This window comes from Dermacentor variabilis, chromosome 8 (assembly GCF_050947875.1).
Source record: "Dermacentor variabilis isolate Ectoservices chromosome 8, ASM5094787v1, whole genome shotgun sequence".
In the NCBI taxonomy this organism is placed as follows: Eukaryota; Metazoa; Arthropoda; class Arachnida; order Ixodida; family Ixodidae; genus Dermacentor; species Dermacentor variabilis.
In genome coordinates this window covers 34,829,504-34,848,607 of record NC_134575.1, presented here as the reverse complement: position 1 = coordinate 34,848,607, position 19,104 = coordinate 34,829,504, and the positions used below count along the sequence as shown (strand labels likewise).

Genomic DNA, 19,104 nt, shown 5'->3' with positions numbered 1-19,104 from the left:
AGAAAAAGAAATTGCAGTTTTGCTAAAAAGGTAAGGACTGACAGCAATAGCATTGCACTGAACCTTCTCGGACGGCATTAAGAACAGCACCCTTACAGCCACCAGGTGTTTACCAGCATTAAATAGAACTGATACACAGGAAATAGACACTACTAACACTTGCGGTACCTACGTTCTGTTACCAGCCTGGTGTATTGCCAGTAAGCATGTCTCACCATTCTAGCAACCAACTGCCCACCCCCCTCCCCCCACCGCCATTCACCTTCCACTGGAGTGTTTCAAGACGGTAACTCATGTGAGACTACGACCAAAATCCCGCTCACCCATCATGCATCTCCAGAGAAAGACCCAGAGACGGGGACTGCGGGGAGGAGAGGTCGGATATGTCCGTCGCCTCCACGGAGGACACCGGCTGGTCTGAAGAAGAACCGCTGCTCTGAGTTCCAGCCGACCCGATGTCAGAGAATGGCTTTAACCTCTCGATGAGCTGTGGCTTGGACCCCGACACGGGCAGGTTACGGCGCTTCAGCTCCGCCTTCAGGTCGCTGACTGCATGGGCAAAGGATTGTTATTACGGGTGTGCGAATATCATATACATGTAGCAGATTTAGAACTGGATATCGAATCGAATCACGAAAAAAGAATTCAAATATTGAAATGAGTATCAAATATCAGAAATTGTTTAAAAAAAATCGAATGCTCACAAATTTTGGGTAAGAAAACACATAGCTCTGCATGCTTTGGAATCTCCTAACATTGAATAATAAGAATCAAGTAAGCTATCGGTAACCCAAGCACACAGAAATCAAGATATAAAGTACTGTCCACTCTTATGAAAGGGAACACTTAAATTAATATGCCACTGCTGATGGCAGCTCAGTGTTAGTATACGGTCTCAGTTTAATAGTGAACCTGTGTTTAAAGGCAACCTTTTACCGCATACTGAATTTCGCTTTCTAGTTTTCCTCTGAACTATGGAAGGGCTTTCCCATCTCTACGGCAGGTGGGTTATCGTAAGGCCAATCTTTGCGACAAACGAAAGCGCGGACCGCTCGTCATGCGATTCGACACCCGCTTGCGCATAGCCAATGTTCGCATCGTGCGGGTCCACGATTCTGGTAAAGAGTAGGTGCCGTTTCATTGTCAGGTGATCAGGTTCGGCATGATTTTCCACCTCTCAAAGGTTCTTGAATCTGGAGGATCACGGCAAATTTGCGCGATGCTATGTCGTGCCACATCGGGTTCATCTTGAAACACATCACCACCTCATACCTTCCCTCATCTCTCCCCACAGAGAGAACCACATGGCTTGTGGCAAGCCGAGACATTCTGATTGGTAACTAGATTATTAACCCGCCCCAGACTAGTATTCTCTCGTCTGTATATTTGTAACTACTTTTTTTCTGGAACCAATAAATCTGAATCTGAACCTATGGCAGCCTTTTAAGAATGAAGCGATGGTGAGCTCACCCTTCATGTCCTCCAGTTTGGACCGTTGGCGTGGCAGGTCAGGCGTAATCGTCATGGTGATGGGAGGTGAACTGACGGTGGGTGGCAGAGGGGGAGGCGGAGGAGGCGGGGTTGCCAGCTGTACAGGCGCCTGCGATGCCTCTGATACCACTGGCTTCTACGGGGGGCAGAGTGAGAAAAAGAAAATTGTGGGCCCCTCGCAAATATCCCAAAAACGAAACAGCAGGCGAACACTCGCAGACGACTAAAGGGACCATATGCCGTGACACGGCTCTCGGAGGTTGCAGTTCGTGTGCTACAGTCATGAAATTGGTGAGATGTCGCCTGGTGTCATTTTAGGGGATGATCTAATTGGAAGACGTTGGGAATAAAATTGACGCTCCTTATTTTGCTTAGCTTGGGCTGCTCATGTAAAAGACAAGTAGTCTTTTTAGACAATGGCAGTACAGTAACACGAAATAAATAGAAAAGACGCTCATTTCATTTTGTTAGTTTCCTTTTTTTTTGCAGTAGGGTATTAGGCTAGGCTAGCTGGTGTTCTATCTTGTTGAAACAGTGCAGAACGAGACAAAGGATGGCAAGAAAAGGTGGGACAAAAACAAGCACCACTATTGTTTTTTGTCATCTGTTAAACGTGGGTGTATAGCCACGAAAAAAAAAAAAGAACAAAGTCGAGACAACTGTTTCCACAGAATGAACTTTCCAGCAGTTATGTGAGAAAAACATCCTGGTGCTCAATAATATGTATGCATGTGTACATGTATGTGTGTATGGAGTAGCGATAGAAATATACATATAATATGTATGTTTGAATGTATGTATGCGCGTTTGTGTGTATGGAGTACAAAAGCATGTACATACAATGTATGTGTGCATATACGTATAATGCAGAAATGTGCATTTCTACAAAGGCAAGTATCACAGAAAAAAACTAAAAAGCAAGTGAACAGTAAAAAGCCCAGTTACAAAACACACACACACACACACACGCACACAGACAGAGGTTTCATTTCAACTAGACTGCGTGTGTACGATAGGCAGGTCATTAAGGGGTAGTCGAGAACAGACACACACAAGGACAAAAATTAAACGATCCAGGCAAGAAAGAGGAGAGAGAGCGGCAAGAAGAAGAATTGAGATTGACAAGGGAAGCCACATGCTCCAATTTTCAGAGCGTGAATGCCATCCCGACCCCGTAACCCTGGATGCCGCGGAGGACCGTGTCAAATTGCAGGGAGCCTCCCGGGCACTTGGAATCGTGCCCGAATCGTCGAGCACAGTGATGCTGCCCCCCCCCCCCCACTTCCCCCTGCAACCGGTCACACCACGACAGCAAAGGGGGGGAGGGGGGGCAGCACACCATGAAATGCGTCCCTTTGTCTTTCTCTTAGCTGCTTCACTTAGCCCAGGCCAGATGGGGAGGCTGAGGTTGAGGCATTTTAAGAGGTTAGTTTTCCTCACGTACCATAGCGGCAGGGCAAGAAAAAAACCAGGAAAGTGTAGGAAACAAAAGCATGACTGAAATGAAGAAATCACGACTGGCACAAGGCTCGTTCTATCAAATGGTTTTATGACGAGCATTTGCCTTGAACCTTTCTATCCACACAGAGCTTTAGCAGAGTGCTGACAATCAGCGAGTCTCAGCTTAGTGTACGGAACTGAACAGAATGTTTTAGCATAGTGCAAGTGCCAAGAGAGTGCTTTATTGCAGGACAGACATGCTGCCGTAGAGTACAGAGGCCGACGGCATTTGCAAACAGTGCACAGCATGGGGGGTGCGTTAAGTGTTCTAGCGCAGTGCAGACTTCAGTAGAGTGCCATCATAGTGCAGGTGTCAAGGTAGAGTTTTACGATTGCATACACGCCAACAAAAAGTTTTAGCATAAGTTAGACACGCTACGATGGAGTATAAAGAGAGACAATGTTTACAGAGAGTATAGACAACTATAGCAAAGTGCTAACAAGGTGTTAGTGGTTTAACATAGCATAGACTTCAGTAGTGAGAGTTAGCATACTACAGGTGTCAACAGAAGTTTTTTAGCACATTACAGGCATCTACAAAGAGATTTTTCATGGCGTAAGTGTCAGATAAGAGGCGCAAGTGACAAATACGGAAAGTAGTTCAACAAATACGGAAACTTTTTTTTTTTTCTTTTGAAGTACAGCCACCAGGACCACTCTGACAGCCACGTGCCCATTGGTACTTACGAGCATGAAATGTAGTACATACATCTTTGCGATGTCATTTTTTTCATGCTTGATAACAAAGCCAGTGTTTTAATGCCTCATAAGCGGTCTGCTTCCACAATGGTTGTCCTGGGATGATTGCACTGTAGGCTGTAGGTCTCAATGTTTTCAAGCTGCAACAAAGTGCAACTGGCAAACTCAACCTCCTATATATCAACTGGGAACTCACCTGAGCTGCGGGCAAGATGATCTGCGGATACTTCTGTTGCCACTCGAGCTGCCACTGGAGGAAGAGCTGCTGCTGCTGGAGCAGGAGCTCGTATGACGATTCGGACGCTGCCGATGCGGTTGGCTGGTTCTTTTGAGCGCTTGGTGGACCCTGTGCAAACAAGCGTCAACCAGATTTGTCAAGTAGCGCCGCTTTGGGGCAGCAAATCCCCACTTGGTTTCACTATTCTTCAATTTGCGAGTGACACACGTTTGACCGCCCTTTCTCTTTGCCCCACTTGGTTTCAGTATTCTTCACTCTGCACATGACGTACGTTTGACCAACCTTTTCTTTTATTTCAACTCGGGTAGAAACATCTTCCAGAACCCAACAATATTGTCTAACGATCCCAAACCAAAATACCAACTGATCAAGTACACAAACACTGGTACCAACGTTGACTGCAACCAAAAAGATAAGGAGATATAATTTTTTAGTATGGAATGCCATCAATAAGTGACCAGCCTAGATTTTTTTTTTTAAAAGAAAGAGTGACGAAGGAAGACATTTAATTTCAGAATTCAGGCAAATCCAATTAAAATGGCTAAAATATTCTGAGGTACATTGATCATAATTTGTAGACAACTTTGGCAACGAAAACGCTGTCTCATGCTTTCACTGTTTCTCGGAGACTGATGCTCAGCTGTTGTAATTATTTCAATTTCCAGTGAACAACTCAAACATGTGCTGCCTTCTTTACTTTTGCTCCTCACCTACTAAGTGTACGAACAGAAACAAGAAAATGACTCTTCCACTTGAATAGATAAAGACATTCTGTGCACTTTTCCTAGCTCCAGTGACTTAATTTTAATCTTATTAACCTCTGTTCGTGACACAAGATGTTCAAAAATCTTTTTCAGACCAAGGAACAAGGTAGCTAATTTGGGATCCAATGATTAGAAATCCAGAAATAATGGCACATCAGTGCATGTTGCTAGACTGATGGTTGCTTCTACACCATGACTGTGACTTCCACACCACATGAGGCAAATTCTACACTGAAAGTGCTTTTCTATCACCCATGTGACTGTGTCGCAACTTTGCCCTTCAAAGCTAGTGATTGCGGCTACTAGAAATAAATAACGGTGGCGTGTTCATTATATTCATTTAATGGACCCCTTGTTATTACACTAAATTCACTTAGCACATGTAATCAAATCGCGTGTTAACATATTGCATGTAAACACCAAAGGCTAAGAACAGGTCAAAGGGCTTGTCTGCATAGCTAGTATCCACGAAATAATTTAATCTGTTGCCTGCAAGTGGCAAGCAACAAAAATATCTTCCTCGGAAAGAACAACCACCTCAGCATGAACTCGCGGTCTATTCGGTACAGCCTTTTCTTTTTTTTAGCTTTCAGGACCACAAGAATGTTAGAAAAAACCAACAAAGGAATGCCATGGATACTGACTAGGAAGGACACACATCACACGTGCCAACTAACAAGTCGTTAGTTGATGCCCATGACGTGTTTTTGCGTCCTCGATGACCCTCTGCCTTGCGCTGCTGTGCAAACAACAGACAAGCTCGCAATGAGCACCAGGCAGAGTTATCGCAAAGCTGAGCACAAAATTATGAGGACCGAACGAAAAGAGAGGAGTGGGAACTCAAGTTCACCGCACCAGACCACGGCATTAAGTTTCTCAAAACAGGGCACAAACAGTAAAATAAGACAAAACTAACCTAGCCAAACCAAACGACAGACAAGAGAATGTAGTAGTGCAGCTGTGGGCACAAAAAGAACAGAAAGAGAGAAGAGCAGCACTAAACTGCAAGCAAACTAAGGGCCCATTCCTAAGCTAACAACAAACAAAACATGGGCAAGATAGTGCATTTGTGTGCATTAACAGAGAGAATTGTACAACTAAACTGCACACTTGTTGCAGTTGCAAGTTAGTGCTTGTGGTGTACCCTCCCAGTTTCCTTGCTTTCGTCGGTCACTTTCGTGCTAAACCTTTACCAACACGAAAAAGGGCCACCCCTAGACCACCAAACAACAAACAAAAATAAGCAGAGGTAGTGTGGTTGAATGCACGAAAAAAAAGAATACGGAAAGAAAAAAAGAAGCAGAGAGAAAATAAAAATCCCAGGCACGCAACATGACAGGCTCGCAAGCGAGCGAGGAGAGGGAAGGGGGAGCTGGTGCGAGACGCAGTGCGAGGATTGCAGACGACGCTGGCGAGGCGCCAAGGAAGGCGCGCTCTCACCGCTACTCGCGAAAAAGACCGGCCCCGCCAACAGCACCTGAGACAAAGCCAGCCCCAGTGAGCCACTGACTGGCGAGTAGAAGGGAACGGAGGGGTTCAGCGAGCGTGCGCCTCCCGCTACTTGGCAGATGAACAGACGCCGCGACGGCGCAACCGACCGAAAAACTAACGAAAAGTGCGCAGCGGTCGAAGCAACTAAAGGCGTAAATAAAACGCTGGCGGAGACGGCAGCTGAAGCTGCAGACAGCCAAAAGCGTAATGAAGAAACGAAGGAGAGAGCTACAGAGGGAGGACGAGGCTGGGACGCAGCGAAGGGTGGAGCAGACGGCAAATGTACTTCTGCCGCTGCTGGCAGACGACGTGATGGCGAAGGCCATTATAACATACACCGCGAGCGGTTATTTGGGTTGCCAATATAAATAATTTATGTCTAAACAACTGCTGCCTCATTAACACTCAAATATTGCATGTGGACTTCAGCGTCGCTTGTGCGTAATTATGTGCTTGGAAATGATGCTTACTCATTTTGCATAGACAAGGAAACAGAAACGGACAAGTAAATATTGTCGTCTGCAAACCCAGCCCTCAAAATATGGTGCCTAGTCAGGTGAGATACCATCATGAAGTCGCAGCACAAGGCTTTACCTTGCAAGACTGTGACCCCACAAGATCTCAATCAGCAAAAACTTGACCTGAATGAATCAAAACATTCTAAGTACGTACTTGCAAAAAGACACAAGGACAGCACCTGGGACAAGACGAGCCTTGGTGAGACATTGCATGGTGAGCCGAAAGAAGAGAAGGGGGCTATTGAGCAAGCGCCGCCCGCCACTTGGCAGCTGAACTGATGCCTTGTCGGTGCAGGCAGCCGAAAATGAACCAAAAGTTCATGTTCGAAGCAGCTAAAGGCATAAAATGCAGGCAGCAATGGCAGCTGAAGCTGCAGACGCTCAAAGCGTAATCAAGGAGCAACGCACATAGAGCTGGAGGGAACATAGGTTCAGGAGTTGCATTTGAGTAAGCGGAGAGTGGAGAAGGAGACGATAAGTACTTCTGCTGCCTTTGGCAGACGATGCGAGTATGAGCGCCATTACATACATGCTATCATGAGTGCACTTGGGTGGCCAATTAAGACCAATTTATGCCGCAATTACTTCTGTCTCATCAGTGCTAAAATTTTGACACCGAGATTGCATCTTCGAGCCAGCTTCGTGTCACTATGCACTTGGCACTGATGCTCGCCCGTTTTTGCCTGGCCGAAGAAACGGAAGTAGGCTAGTAAACACCATCATCTGCAATCCTAGGCTTCGAAAGAAGACAGTGGGCCTAGCTGAAGGGCCATTATGTAGCCACATTATGAGCCTCAAATGTTGAAGCTTTGCCTCCCGAAACCGTGATCCCGAAACAGCTTAACTGAGTGAATGAAAACATCCAGTGAACATTAAGAACACTCAAAACTTGCGAAAGTATGCCCAAGCTAATGCCTAAGACAAAAACAACAGCCCTGGCGACAGACCGACTGGTAAGTCAGAGGAAGAGACAGGGCAACGAGCAAGCGATGCTTGGCAGGTGAAGAGCAACAATGGTGCACATAATTTCGAAATAACCAAAAGCATAAGACAGTGGCACTGGGTGCCGAAGCTGCAGATAGCCGACGGCATCATCAAGAACTGACCACAGCGTTTCACAGTACTAGAAAAAATTCTGGTGCTAGTTTCTGCAAGCACTGCCAGCATGGTTGTTTAGCTCAAATGAGTAATGCTGGTTGTTTAGCTGAAATGAGTAATCATGTGGATGGAAACTCCTAAAGTGCTGCGCCTATAAGCCCTCTCGTTCTTGCTTACACCGTGTCATCACTCAAAACGCAGTCGACTGCTTTTCCGGACATCCGATTTTTCGGACATTCCCGATAATTCGGACGCCTTCACGGCACTGACACGTACTCCACAGAGTCAATGTATAGAAACGCCTGAAAGTTTTCGACGCAAAAAACCTTCGGCGCGTCCGATTTTCGGGACCTTTTTGCTGCAGGTCCGAAACAGCATTAATCGAGGCCACCAGCGCCGCCACGTTGATTATCTCGCCGCCTCGAATAGGCGCTCTCGCACGCACATCCGCTGGCAGCCGTAGCCACCGCCGCGGCAACCCTAGGCCTAACTACTTTGACATTCGCTACCAAGCTTCTTGCTGTTCGGTGCAGTGTTTTTCATTGAAACGATTCGCCGCTGTTGGCAATGGCGCGAACTCCGCCTTTGTAATATTCGCCAACGGCTTCGAAGCTCGGAACGCACGACGCGCTGCATAATGCCGGTTTCCGAAAGTCACCTTCGCCGCAGCACAGAGATGTTACGCGGTGAAGCATACCAAGAGTGGAAAGGGGGGCAATTGTCACGAGACGCGGTATGTGCATTCCTCAGTCGTACACGCATGCACCCGCCGTCTCCCGTCACAGTGCGAGCACCGATACGCCTAACAGGTGTGCCGGCAAGCCTTTAGAGCCATGTCGGACGTGCCCACATCGCGATTCGAGCCCTCGGGGCAGTAAAACGCATGCATTCATTTTTTTTTCGGACTGCCCGATTTTCGGACGTTTCCTTTTTTTCGCGCCCCCTAGGGAGTCCGAAAAATCTCACGTTGACGGCATACCCAAGATTGCACGGCTGACCAGTAACCATCGTTGCGGCCACGCTCTGCCCACTCCAGTGATGCATGTATCGATCCCATTCAAACTCCGTACACCACGGTGCCCCCGTCGCGCGAGTCAACCGACGGACTGACGATTTTTCGGACGTTTCCTTTTTTTTCGCGCCCCCTAGCGAGTCCGAAAAATTCCACGTTGACGGCATACCCAAGATTGCACGGCTGGCCAGTAATCATCGTTGCGGCCACGCCCTGCCCACTCCAGTGGTGCATCTCGGTCCCATTCACTCTGTACACCGAGGTGGCCCCCGTCGCACGATGTCAACCGATTCGGCCGGCGAGGAAACGGAGGAGTCCGCGGCCCGCCAGTCGCAGCGGCGGGCTCGACTCCCAAAATAAACTTTCGCGACGCCTCTTCCCTTGCTCTCCGCAGAGAAGCCCCTCCCCTTCGCGTTTCGCTTTTTCGGAGCCTCTGCCGGCAAGTTACGGAAACCGAGGCACGTGTACTGCCATGGTCGAGGCACGCAAAACAATGCCGGGGCAAGCGCGGCGCGAGAACCCTAGCCGTGCGAGGACGCACGCGCGACAGCAACAGCAGAAATAAACTCAATTCGAAACGTAAAGCTGGACTCGCACACAAAATGTGGGGAAGGGGAGGGGGGCTTCATCGAGTTGTGGAAAACAAGACGAAAATAAGCGGCGACGCCAGAGGCGGCCCGGCCCGCAAAGTGGGCCGAGTGTGTTTCACTGGGAAGAAGAGGCGCGAGGTCCGCACGTGTGTGACGGAATGCGTCGTCAAGTCCCGTCGCGCCTCTCAGCGACTCCGTCGTCTTGAGAACTCGAAGGCTTCGCCCAGAGAGCGCGCAAGTTTACTCGCACGCACCTGCCAAGGCGCCTTCCTGGCAAGCGTGTTAAAAAAACAAAGAGCGAGAGAGAGAGAGAGAGAAGAAGAAACATGTTTGTGCCCTGCTGCCGAAAGAGCATGCTTGTGCTACGCTGCTTCGCAGGCTTACAAGCAGCGGCGACACAATAGTGGCCTCCCCTCTCGGGACGTGTGAATGGCTCGCCTCTTCAGCGCCCCAGCCTACCTTCGAGAACTTGAAGATTAAATCAAGTCGCAGGATTTTAACACGTTGACACTGCACAATGGGCTATGAGAGGCACTGTAGCAGAGGGGGTCCGGGTTGGCTTCGACCGGCTGGGGGTTCTTTAATGGGCATCCAAAGCGTGGCACTCGGGCATCTTTGTGTCCTGTCCCCGTCGGCTAAATGCGTCCATTGCAGGCGGGAGTCAAACATGGTCAGCTTCAGGACGCCACGCCACTATGGCCACAGTCATAGCTGCTGAATCTCTAGGAGTTCAAGCCCCTGACTGAATCAAGCATTTGCGAGTGTTGCGACTGTGGTGAGGAGACCCACGAGGGAAGAGTCGTTTGTGCCTCTGCAGGAACGTCCGTGTTCTACAAACTGCCCCGGAACATTTGTTTTTTTCTCACGTGTGCTTGTGCGCATGGGTTGTCGACATCACTGTCTTTTTGTTTTTTTCTTGCTTTCCCTGCAACATTTTCCCATTGTTGTCGCATGTTTTCCCACTGTCAGATGAATCAGAGGAAAAGGAGGCCCCATCTATGCTCATACTTGTCTTTGTTGTTGCCCACTTCTTCGCGCAGGTTCCTAAGAAGCCAAGTAATACATGTGCTAACAAGCGCGTCTTAGAAACCCAGCCCTTCATTGCCACCCATAAGCGTTAACATTTCCTTAAAACACTGATAAACAAAGATAAACGCATACCAACGCAGATAATCGTATAACAAATTTAAGTGACAACTGCAGCTCTGGAGATCAGTAAAATGAACACCCTTTGAAGGATTGCAATTTGGTTTTGAACTGAAAACTGGCTTGCCTTTTTTTTAACTCATCAAGTATGCCTTTGTGGTCTATAAGGGTGCTGTAGCTCCAGAATAACTCGGTCCACTTGGTGCTTGTTGTATGGAAGTAATATTTTGTTCACGGGATGGCGCCACATGCCTACCCTAAAAGCCGATGGGATTGCTAACTGGTCAGCAGTAAGAGATAACTAAAAGACAATTAAGAGTTTTGGTGGAAAAAAAAACAGGAAACAGATGCAGACGGGTCGTCACGGTCATGCGGAACTTTACTACCAAGATAAGGCAGAGACAGGCAGAGTGCTACATTACGATACTGTAGCAGGTAATCAGCTCACACAGGCTAGGTGACTATTTGTTGCCACCACAATTTAAAGAGGATGTCATTAATGATCATCATCACCTTGAGTGTACAGTGTATACAGTAAAACCTCATTAGAATTTCATGGGACTAAAAAAAGGAGATGCCCGAATTAACCGAATGTCAAATTAATGAATGTATCAAGAAAGAAATAAACAAGTGCTTGCTACATCTATTGAAGAAATATGCAACCACTGTTTTTGTTTCGCACAAAACCAGTGTGGAAGTGGCAATTATTGTCCTCTCGTGACTGATAAGCACTTGCATCAGCGAGGGCCCAGAATTAACTGGCACGTGGCCAAACAGGCCCAAATTAAATGAGAGCTTGATGCCTGTAAATAACGTGCATGCTTGCTGGTACCAGAGGGTGATTCCAGATTGTCGAATCCCTGAGAGTTTACTGTGTGTCGCCGTGCATGCATTCTTTCGCTTTTAGTTGGTGATGGCTTTTCATGAAAGTGTCGATGTTATCGTGTTATGCCTCTTGCAGAAAATGCGCTTGCTGCGTTTGAACGCTTGCAAATGCTGTTGTCACTTTGGTAGCGAGATGTGTGCATTGCAATCCAATTGTAAGTGCGTTGTGTACGCTGTGTTCTAGAACCAATGAGAACATGGCTGCCCTGGAATATATGATGACGCAGGCGCATTTAGCTGATGAACTAGAACAGAGCGATTCAAATGAACGACTGTCATCCATGTTCGCTGTTGTCGCTGTCAGATAAGCACCATGAAGACAAACACAAACGACTCTAAAAAAGACCAGCACTCCGTAGCACCACGGTGAATGTGGCATTATTATTGCTGTTCATTATTGCTAATAAAAATACGAAGTACCATGTACTATGATGTGCCACTAAGTGTACATTCTGGCATACTGTACAGACTTCAACTGACAGGCTTTTCATTAATTATTATTTTTTAGCAAAGTGGAGCATTTACCCGTTTCTAACTTGTGCACCTTTCTTTCCCAAGAAAATGCGTCCAATAACTACCTGCACTTTACAACTGGACTTGCAGGCATCGCAGAACAAACTTGCGAAGTGTTATTCTAGGCGTGGGCTGCTACCCCGCTCATGATCGCTGCAAAGTTGTTCAAGAAGCGTCGAACATTAAATGCCATGAACCACTTGGTTCGTGACGTTTGTTGACTTGTTGTAATCCATGGGCAATGACAGAAAGCTGTCCGACAGCGATAATGATGCCTATTAGCAAGTGTAACCAAATTTACATTCTGCAGCATCTAACTTGTCCCGATTGCAGAAACCTGAGGCATGCTGCTTTCTTTTTTCCAAAATTGGGTGCAGGTTAGATCTGGGTGCAGACTGCCTCCGTATCCCCAACACATGAAAAGACTGGGCGCGCATTAAATTAGAGGAAGATGTGCTAGAATCGGGCAAATACGGTAAACAGAATCCAACAAACGCAAGACGAATGGACGGGGTGCATTTCGTCTCACCTTGTACTCGTGGAATTTGATGGTGCGTGCCTTGGGCTGCGCCTTTGACTTCGACTTCTTGCGAGCCGCTTTGCCGCCGCCTGCCTGCTGCGGTTGTGCTGGAGCGACCGCCGTGCCCGTAAGAAACACCGTTGTCGACGGCGTCACCACTGTGGCGCCCGAGCTCAGAAACGACTGCAGCGGCGATGGTTGAGGTGTTAAGGGAGCTACAGCCTGCTGCTGAAGCTGAAAGGGGGAAAAAAAAAAGACACAAGTCTGTCGTTATACGACTCCCAAATGACTTGCCTTTGCAGTCATTTCATCCACGTATACAGTCATTTAGGACTTGCATCCTACGGACTTGATGCACAAGTCATTCAACACTTGTATGGATACAAGGCCTGAATGACTTGTGCGTTTGCAGCTGAACCTCAATATATAATGAACGCAGATATAATGAGATATAAGATGCAATAAAGTAAATCGATAGGATTTTCCTTACTGACATCATCGTGTGAAAGATGTGCCAGGTGTGCTTTCTTCTTCGTTAAAAAAAATTCTTAATCACCTGCAGTATGTAGCACAAATTACTCATTGAGCTGGATTACTCAAGAAGGCGGACGTTACTTACACTGGAAATCAAAATGCATAATTGAATAACTTAACAAAATCATGCTGCTCCCCATTTTAATTCATTGCTTCAGCACGGTTATTGCGATATTCGAACAGAAGCCTGTGATTTCACAAGGCTCATCCACTTGGAACGAAGCTTGAAACTAGCACCAGTTTTGAGATACGTGCCATAATACCTATGGTAAAAAGGCGCTGTTGTTCCACTTCCTTTTTTAACAAGACGCCTTTTTATGCATTGAAGCTAAAAAATTCCTGGAACACGAATGGATTTGATCACCAACTTTGGGAATGCATATCTCGAAACTGGTGTCATCCTTAAGCTTATTTCCAAGTGGACATGAGATTCGGAATCACCAGCTACAATTCATCAATGTGTGTGTAGTAATTAGTCTAAAGTTAATGAGCGAGACTTCATTATTTAAGCAAACATTCGTTTTCATTTCTCACGCAAATATCATCCACCTCTTAGGGCAATCTTGCTCAGAGAGTAGAATTGTGCCACATGCTACTGGTGATTTTAAAAAATTCTGTTAACGATAAAAATTAACTGTATGCTTACAGTAACAAAGGTATGTTGATGTCCTCTGTGACTTCATTGTCATGAAGTTCAGTTCTACACACAACATCATGCAACTATGCACGGTACAAACTGGAACAGCCAATGAGAAGTCAACAAAATATAGCTCATAGATTTCAATGTTTCTGACGAAAAAAATGTCGCTGATGCGTAGCATTAGACAAGCATTCATAGCTAAGAGTTTATTTTGTGGGCGTTCGTGCAAAACGCTATCTCTAGTACTTAGCACCGAAGTTCTAGTAAGGTGTTCCTTTTAAAGCTGGATTCACACGGCGGGACGGATCACCTAATCAGTCCGCAGAGGAGTGAGGCCTGGTGCCTGGCGGCACGCAGAACCACGTCGTGCTCGCTTGCGGACTGGACCGGCGATCCGTCCTATCGAGTGAATCCGTCTTGAGAGCGGACCGTACTGTACAATGCTGTACGTTCACTGGCACGTAAAGACTAACAGGCAATGATACAATCCCCAATTCCATGCGCCACACTTAAGGGAGGAAGAAAGCGTCCTGCTTTTATTCGCTTCGGCAACCTACAAATGAGGCAATGCAATGTCCGACACGGACGTGTAACGGCCCCTGGACAAAATGACAAAGTGCAATGCGAGACGGCCCGCTTGTGACCTCGGAAGAAAGGCCTACATATTCGTTTAAATTATTTGCCCGTCTGCTCGCGACATAAATGCAGCACAAATCACCAAAGTGCTGGAAGAAAACAGGTGTGCAGTTAAAGGAAAGAAGTGCAAACAGAGGTGCTGACTACTAAATGAATTCTGTTGTTCAAAGAACGCATACGCAGGAACATAAAAGGTGAGAGGGTTACTAACATGACATTGCGAACACATGGCAATGTCAGTATGTCCAAGAAAACAGCGTCAACATTTCACCAACAGCGACCGCGTTTGTACTTGTTTTCTTTAACAACACATCTATTTTCTCCTTGTACTACGATGCCTTGCGCTGAATTTACGGCGTGAACATTGACCAATTCGCTCAAATCGCTCACTCGCCCGGGATGGTTCGTTTTTTTTTTTTTTGGCTCGTTATGGGTGACGATGGATTTAAAAAAGCTCAGGCGAGGTTGCCTTTTGTGCTCGAGTCTCACCTGATGCGAAGCGCAGAGCGAGGACGTCGTCGCTGGTGCGACAGTTGCCACCTGGACCACGGGTGCCGGCAACGCCGTGGTCGGTGCCACCGGGGGTGAAGCGCGCGGACTGCCCGCGGAGAGAGAGCTTGGCGAACCCTCGTGCAACGTCCCGGACGACGACGATGACTCCGACAAGTCTATGGATGGCAAACTGCACAACAAAGCCATCAACAGCGTTCAAAAGGTGGCCACAGTAACCGTGGTCAGCTTTGCAACAGCACTCGCAGCTACGCTGTTGCAACAACCAATGGCGACAGCGCCGCACTGCTGGTTCCACCTGGCGCCGTGCGTGGACTGGCCATGTGCTCGTTGACGCCCTCTGCGGTATTGTCCCGTGAGATGCGTCCAATTGAGTGTTGAAACGTGGCACCGGCACGAGTGAATGCCACTCATATGTGCCTCTACTCGTGGGATTGTGCTAGTGAATGACTTCTTCCTCAGTGGTTGACATTAGTGTACGTTTGCTCGGTAATGCTGCGCAATAAGTCAAACTAGTTTGGACTCCTTAACGGAGTTGCACTGGGGGTCTTGTTTTTATTGGGCACATAGTGGTCATGAGTAATGCCAGTCCACTAAAGCACAAACGCTTCTATGTGGTACGGAGTAGCCAGTACTTTCGTGTTACGCACATCTCATTCGATCATTCTACTTATGCGACACCAAAACCCCACATTAGACGTACTAATCCTTGTCTGTCAGCCTGCTGGTGTTGTTATGCACAAGGTCCAATAAATACTTCTTTGTACGTTTGCACCCTCGAATGTGAGGTTTTCTTTTTTTTCCCATAAGTGCAAGGTTAAGAGCTCCACACTTTCAACCAAAATCTTCGAACAATTAAGCTTCACCAAAGTGAAGTGTGACTGCACTTGAAACAATTGATGAGGCAAGGCTCACCTGCTCTGCGACTGGTCATTGGAGTCCTGGCCGGGGGAGGGCACAAGTGAGTCGCTTCCGCCGCTGTCCTCGTCGATGAGGAAATGCGGGGGCGGTGGGTGCTTTCGGCTCTCGCCTTCGCACGTCCGCCGGAAAGGAATCTGGCCCTCTGTCGGCAAACAGAGAGAGAGAGAGAGGCAAAATATTTTTGAAGATGGCTCAGCTTCGTGACAGAACTAAAGCCTCACTTAATGAAGCAAGACAAACTGAAACGCTCGTAAATAACCCAAGCACCGATGAGAAATGACACGCACACTCCAGCACACATCACTCCACGACTCCTAAGGCCTTGTGAGTAGTTAAGCGGCTCACATACTTTTGACAATAAGTGTAGTTGCACATTTTGAGCTACAGAAAACTGCAAGGTGAGTTTCTTTTCAACAGAATCAGCTGGCAGTGCCTTGAAACACCAAGCCGTCTGTAGCATCATCTGTCTATGAGGACGTTATCACACAGCACAAAGTCGAAAAGGACCTCCCCGCTGTCATGGCCTGAGAGAGGTGTTGCATATTTGACTGCTCAAGACGCCGATAAAGATTTCTAGCTATTGTAAGCCAACTGCATGGAACTGGGCACAGACTGCACGAGATAGCACACAAGAGCCCAGGGTTGCCTGCGGAGCACACCACAGTTTCCAACCACATTCCAGCTTCCGCCACTACACCAAGTCTGACTGCTCGTAAAGTTTAGCATAAACAAGCAGATCACAATCGTCTAAGCACACGAGTAAGGCATTTCATCAAACAACTTAACAGAGAGGTAGCACTTCCCGTATTTTGCAGCGTTATAGACGATTGTGTAAAATAGCCACACAAACTGCAAAAATACTCTCAAGTAAAACATCCCCGTGAAGGACAACTGATTGGGAGAGTATTTTCTCAGCCTCATGTTGCTTTTTTTAAACCCGACACCGGAAAAGAGTAAAAACACTCAATGTATCACACCGACATGTCTAAACGAGCCAAAGTTAAAAGAACTCCAAATGATGGGGAACTAGCCGCGTGCATCTGAAGCACCTTGTAGTAGTTTCGTTTCATCTGGTGACAGATGATGTGACGCTTCCATGCACACACACACGCAGGCCACCTAATTTTAGAACGGCACACGCCGAAGCAATAGCAATAAGAGAGGCGGCAAGAGCCCTGGGAATGACAGCTGTCAGTCTTCCGAAGAGGAAGCAAGACCCAGAATACCTAGACAGCAATGCAAGGCCTTTTCGGTTCCCCTTTAAGCGCGGCATTGAGAACTCCGTGCCAACCACCACTAACGTGCTTCTTAGTTTTGCTTACGCTCCTTCCACATCGCTTCCCTTCAGAAGATTTCGGTGCTCTTCCTGGAGGTTCCACTGGTGCGGGACGCCACCAAAGTGGTGCCTCTCTTAGATTTTGCGCAGCTAAGCTTACATTTGACCAGATGCATTTTTGCTAAAGCTTGAAGATTGTTAAGTACAACATGAATTCAAGGACCCTAAGCCCGAATACCTTGCCTCCATTTTTAATAAAAAGAGGCATGTGGGAAACTCCTCTGGGAGTTGTCTGTTTCCGTAAGCATGGAGCCACTTATCCATCTCCACGCAGCTCGGTGTCATTATCAATGTTATCAAACTTGCTCAGGCCAGTACAAATGACAGCGCTGTGACAACACAAACTGGTGCGGATGGTAGCGCAAGGAGCACTGATGACGCAAGCAAAGTACTGCAGGTGGTGGCACCAGGTACGCTGATGACGTTTCGATCGTTATAAGTTGTTATTGCTCTTTAGCACCTTATCCGTGTGCGTCGAACTATTATGAACTGTGACCAAGCGTACTCAGGTGGAGGGTTTGTATGGCACTGCCGCGCAGGCTGCACCTTGAAAGCGACATGCGATGCAAACATAGAGTGTTGACTGCTGATAGCTTAGCATGCTGTGTTCTTGTTGCTTACTTAGCACAGAAGAGAAATGTGTGGGGCCATATCTTGAAAGTGATCTGCAAAAGTGGCAGAGTGAGGTGTGTAATGAAAGCTCCGTGACCGCTGTGTTCTCGCCGCTTCGTTGGCATTGAAGTGAGAGGTAGCACGAAGGTGAATTCGCTCGCTGCTGCGGGCGCCATCTCGAAAGTGGTTGCCTTACGGGATGGACGGACACTTTTCTTAAATGGGTTAGCATTGAAATGCTTACGCATTTAACATTAACCATCATAATGATTATAAGCGTAATTTATTTATGCCCAGTGCAGGATGAAGGACCTTGTCAGTAATCTCCAATTACCTCAGTCAAGCATCAGTTGACTTCATTCTATGCTTGCAAGCTTTGCAATTTCATCACACTGCCCAATACTCTACCATCCTCCAATGCATGACCTGCCCAACTCCAATTCGTCTTCTTAATCTTGACAAGAATTAAAAGACAGAATGGGCTTTCTTTATTACCAGGCTGTGAGCCACTGAACTAAGTGTACTTACAATGGCAAATGGCAGGCTTAACATTAAGAGACGGGAAGAAAGCGGCATTGATTACGGAGAGAAATGCTGGTACAGCCTATATTTTAGTTTAGATTAGAAGGGCATTAGGGCAGGCCATTTGATGCACGGAGAGGATAACTGGCCATCTAATTGAGTTGCAGAATGGGCGTTAAAGGAATGGAAAGCGCGGACAAGGATGACAGAGGATTACACTAGGCGGTTTGACAAGATTAGGAAACTTGCAGGCATGGGATGCGGTCAGCTGACGAAAGACAGGAGGGTACCGTACACCTGGGCGTGCTGGTATGGTGTAAGCTCACCATTAGCAAGGCGAACTGTTGGCTCACCGTTAGCAAGGCGAACACGGGAAAGAGGGCACCATGCACAGCGGCGTGCTTTGCAGCTGAACTAAATATATCAGGTTCTAATTATACGGTAAACTGATCAAGTTAGTATGTAATGGTGTGAAAACTTTAGCAGAAAAAAAAATAGACCATGATGGAGAGAAGGCACATCGTTCAGTCTCCTTTCCGTCCTTGTTTACTTCTCAGGATGACCTTTTGACAAAAAAAAAGAAAGTAGGCTGACGACATAGAGGAACCAAACTACAGGCCGATTGTGGCAATGATCATGCCTCTATTTCGGTCAATTTGAATACTGAGTAAGTGTGAAAAGATTATGCAAGTCATTTATCTATTGGTATTCACAGTCGCATCATCATACTGTCTGCTTGACTTCTGATAGTGGTAGAAATCTGCAGGTAACTACTGCAGCGCAGACAACATTCAGTTTTGTTCAACTTTTTTTTTTCAGGTTTCCACGTTGCTTTAGATGATACAAAGTAACGCGTTGTGAATGCCAAAACTCATACCTGTAATGGTGTAATACTTGCATAACATTACGGTCGCACACACTCTTGTTT

General features: G+C 47.0%; 1 protein-coding gene across 7 annotated transcripts in view; it reads right to left on the bottom strand.

Annotated features, from left to right (window-relative positions):
* The window catches only part of LOC142589979 (uncharacterized), a 294,672-nt gene that overhangs the window by 12,169 nt on the left and 263,399 nt on the right, over window positions 1-19,104 (bottom strand). For all 7 annotated transcript variants that reach the window (XM_075701752.1, XM_075701753.1, XM_075701748.1 and 4 more), the window contains 6 exons: window positions 15,701-15,848; window positions 14,765-14,957; window positions 12,475-12,699; window positions 3,887-4,036; window positions 1,471-1,627; window positions 324-549 (listed from right to left, as the gene is read on the bottom strand). In XM_075701752.1, the coding sequence (XP_075557867.1) occupies window positions 324-549; window positions 1,471-1,627; window positions 3,887-4,036; window positions 12,475-12,699; window positions 14,765-14,957; window positions 15,701-15,848 (1,099 nt within the window). The remainder of the gene's footprint in view (window positions 1-323; window positions 550-1,470; window positions 1,628-3,886; window positions 4,037-12,474; window positions 12,700-14,764; window positions 14,958-15,700; window positions 15,849-19,104) is intronic.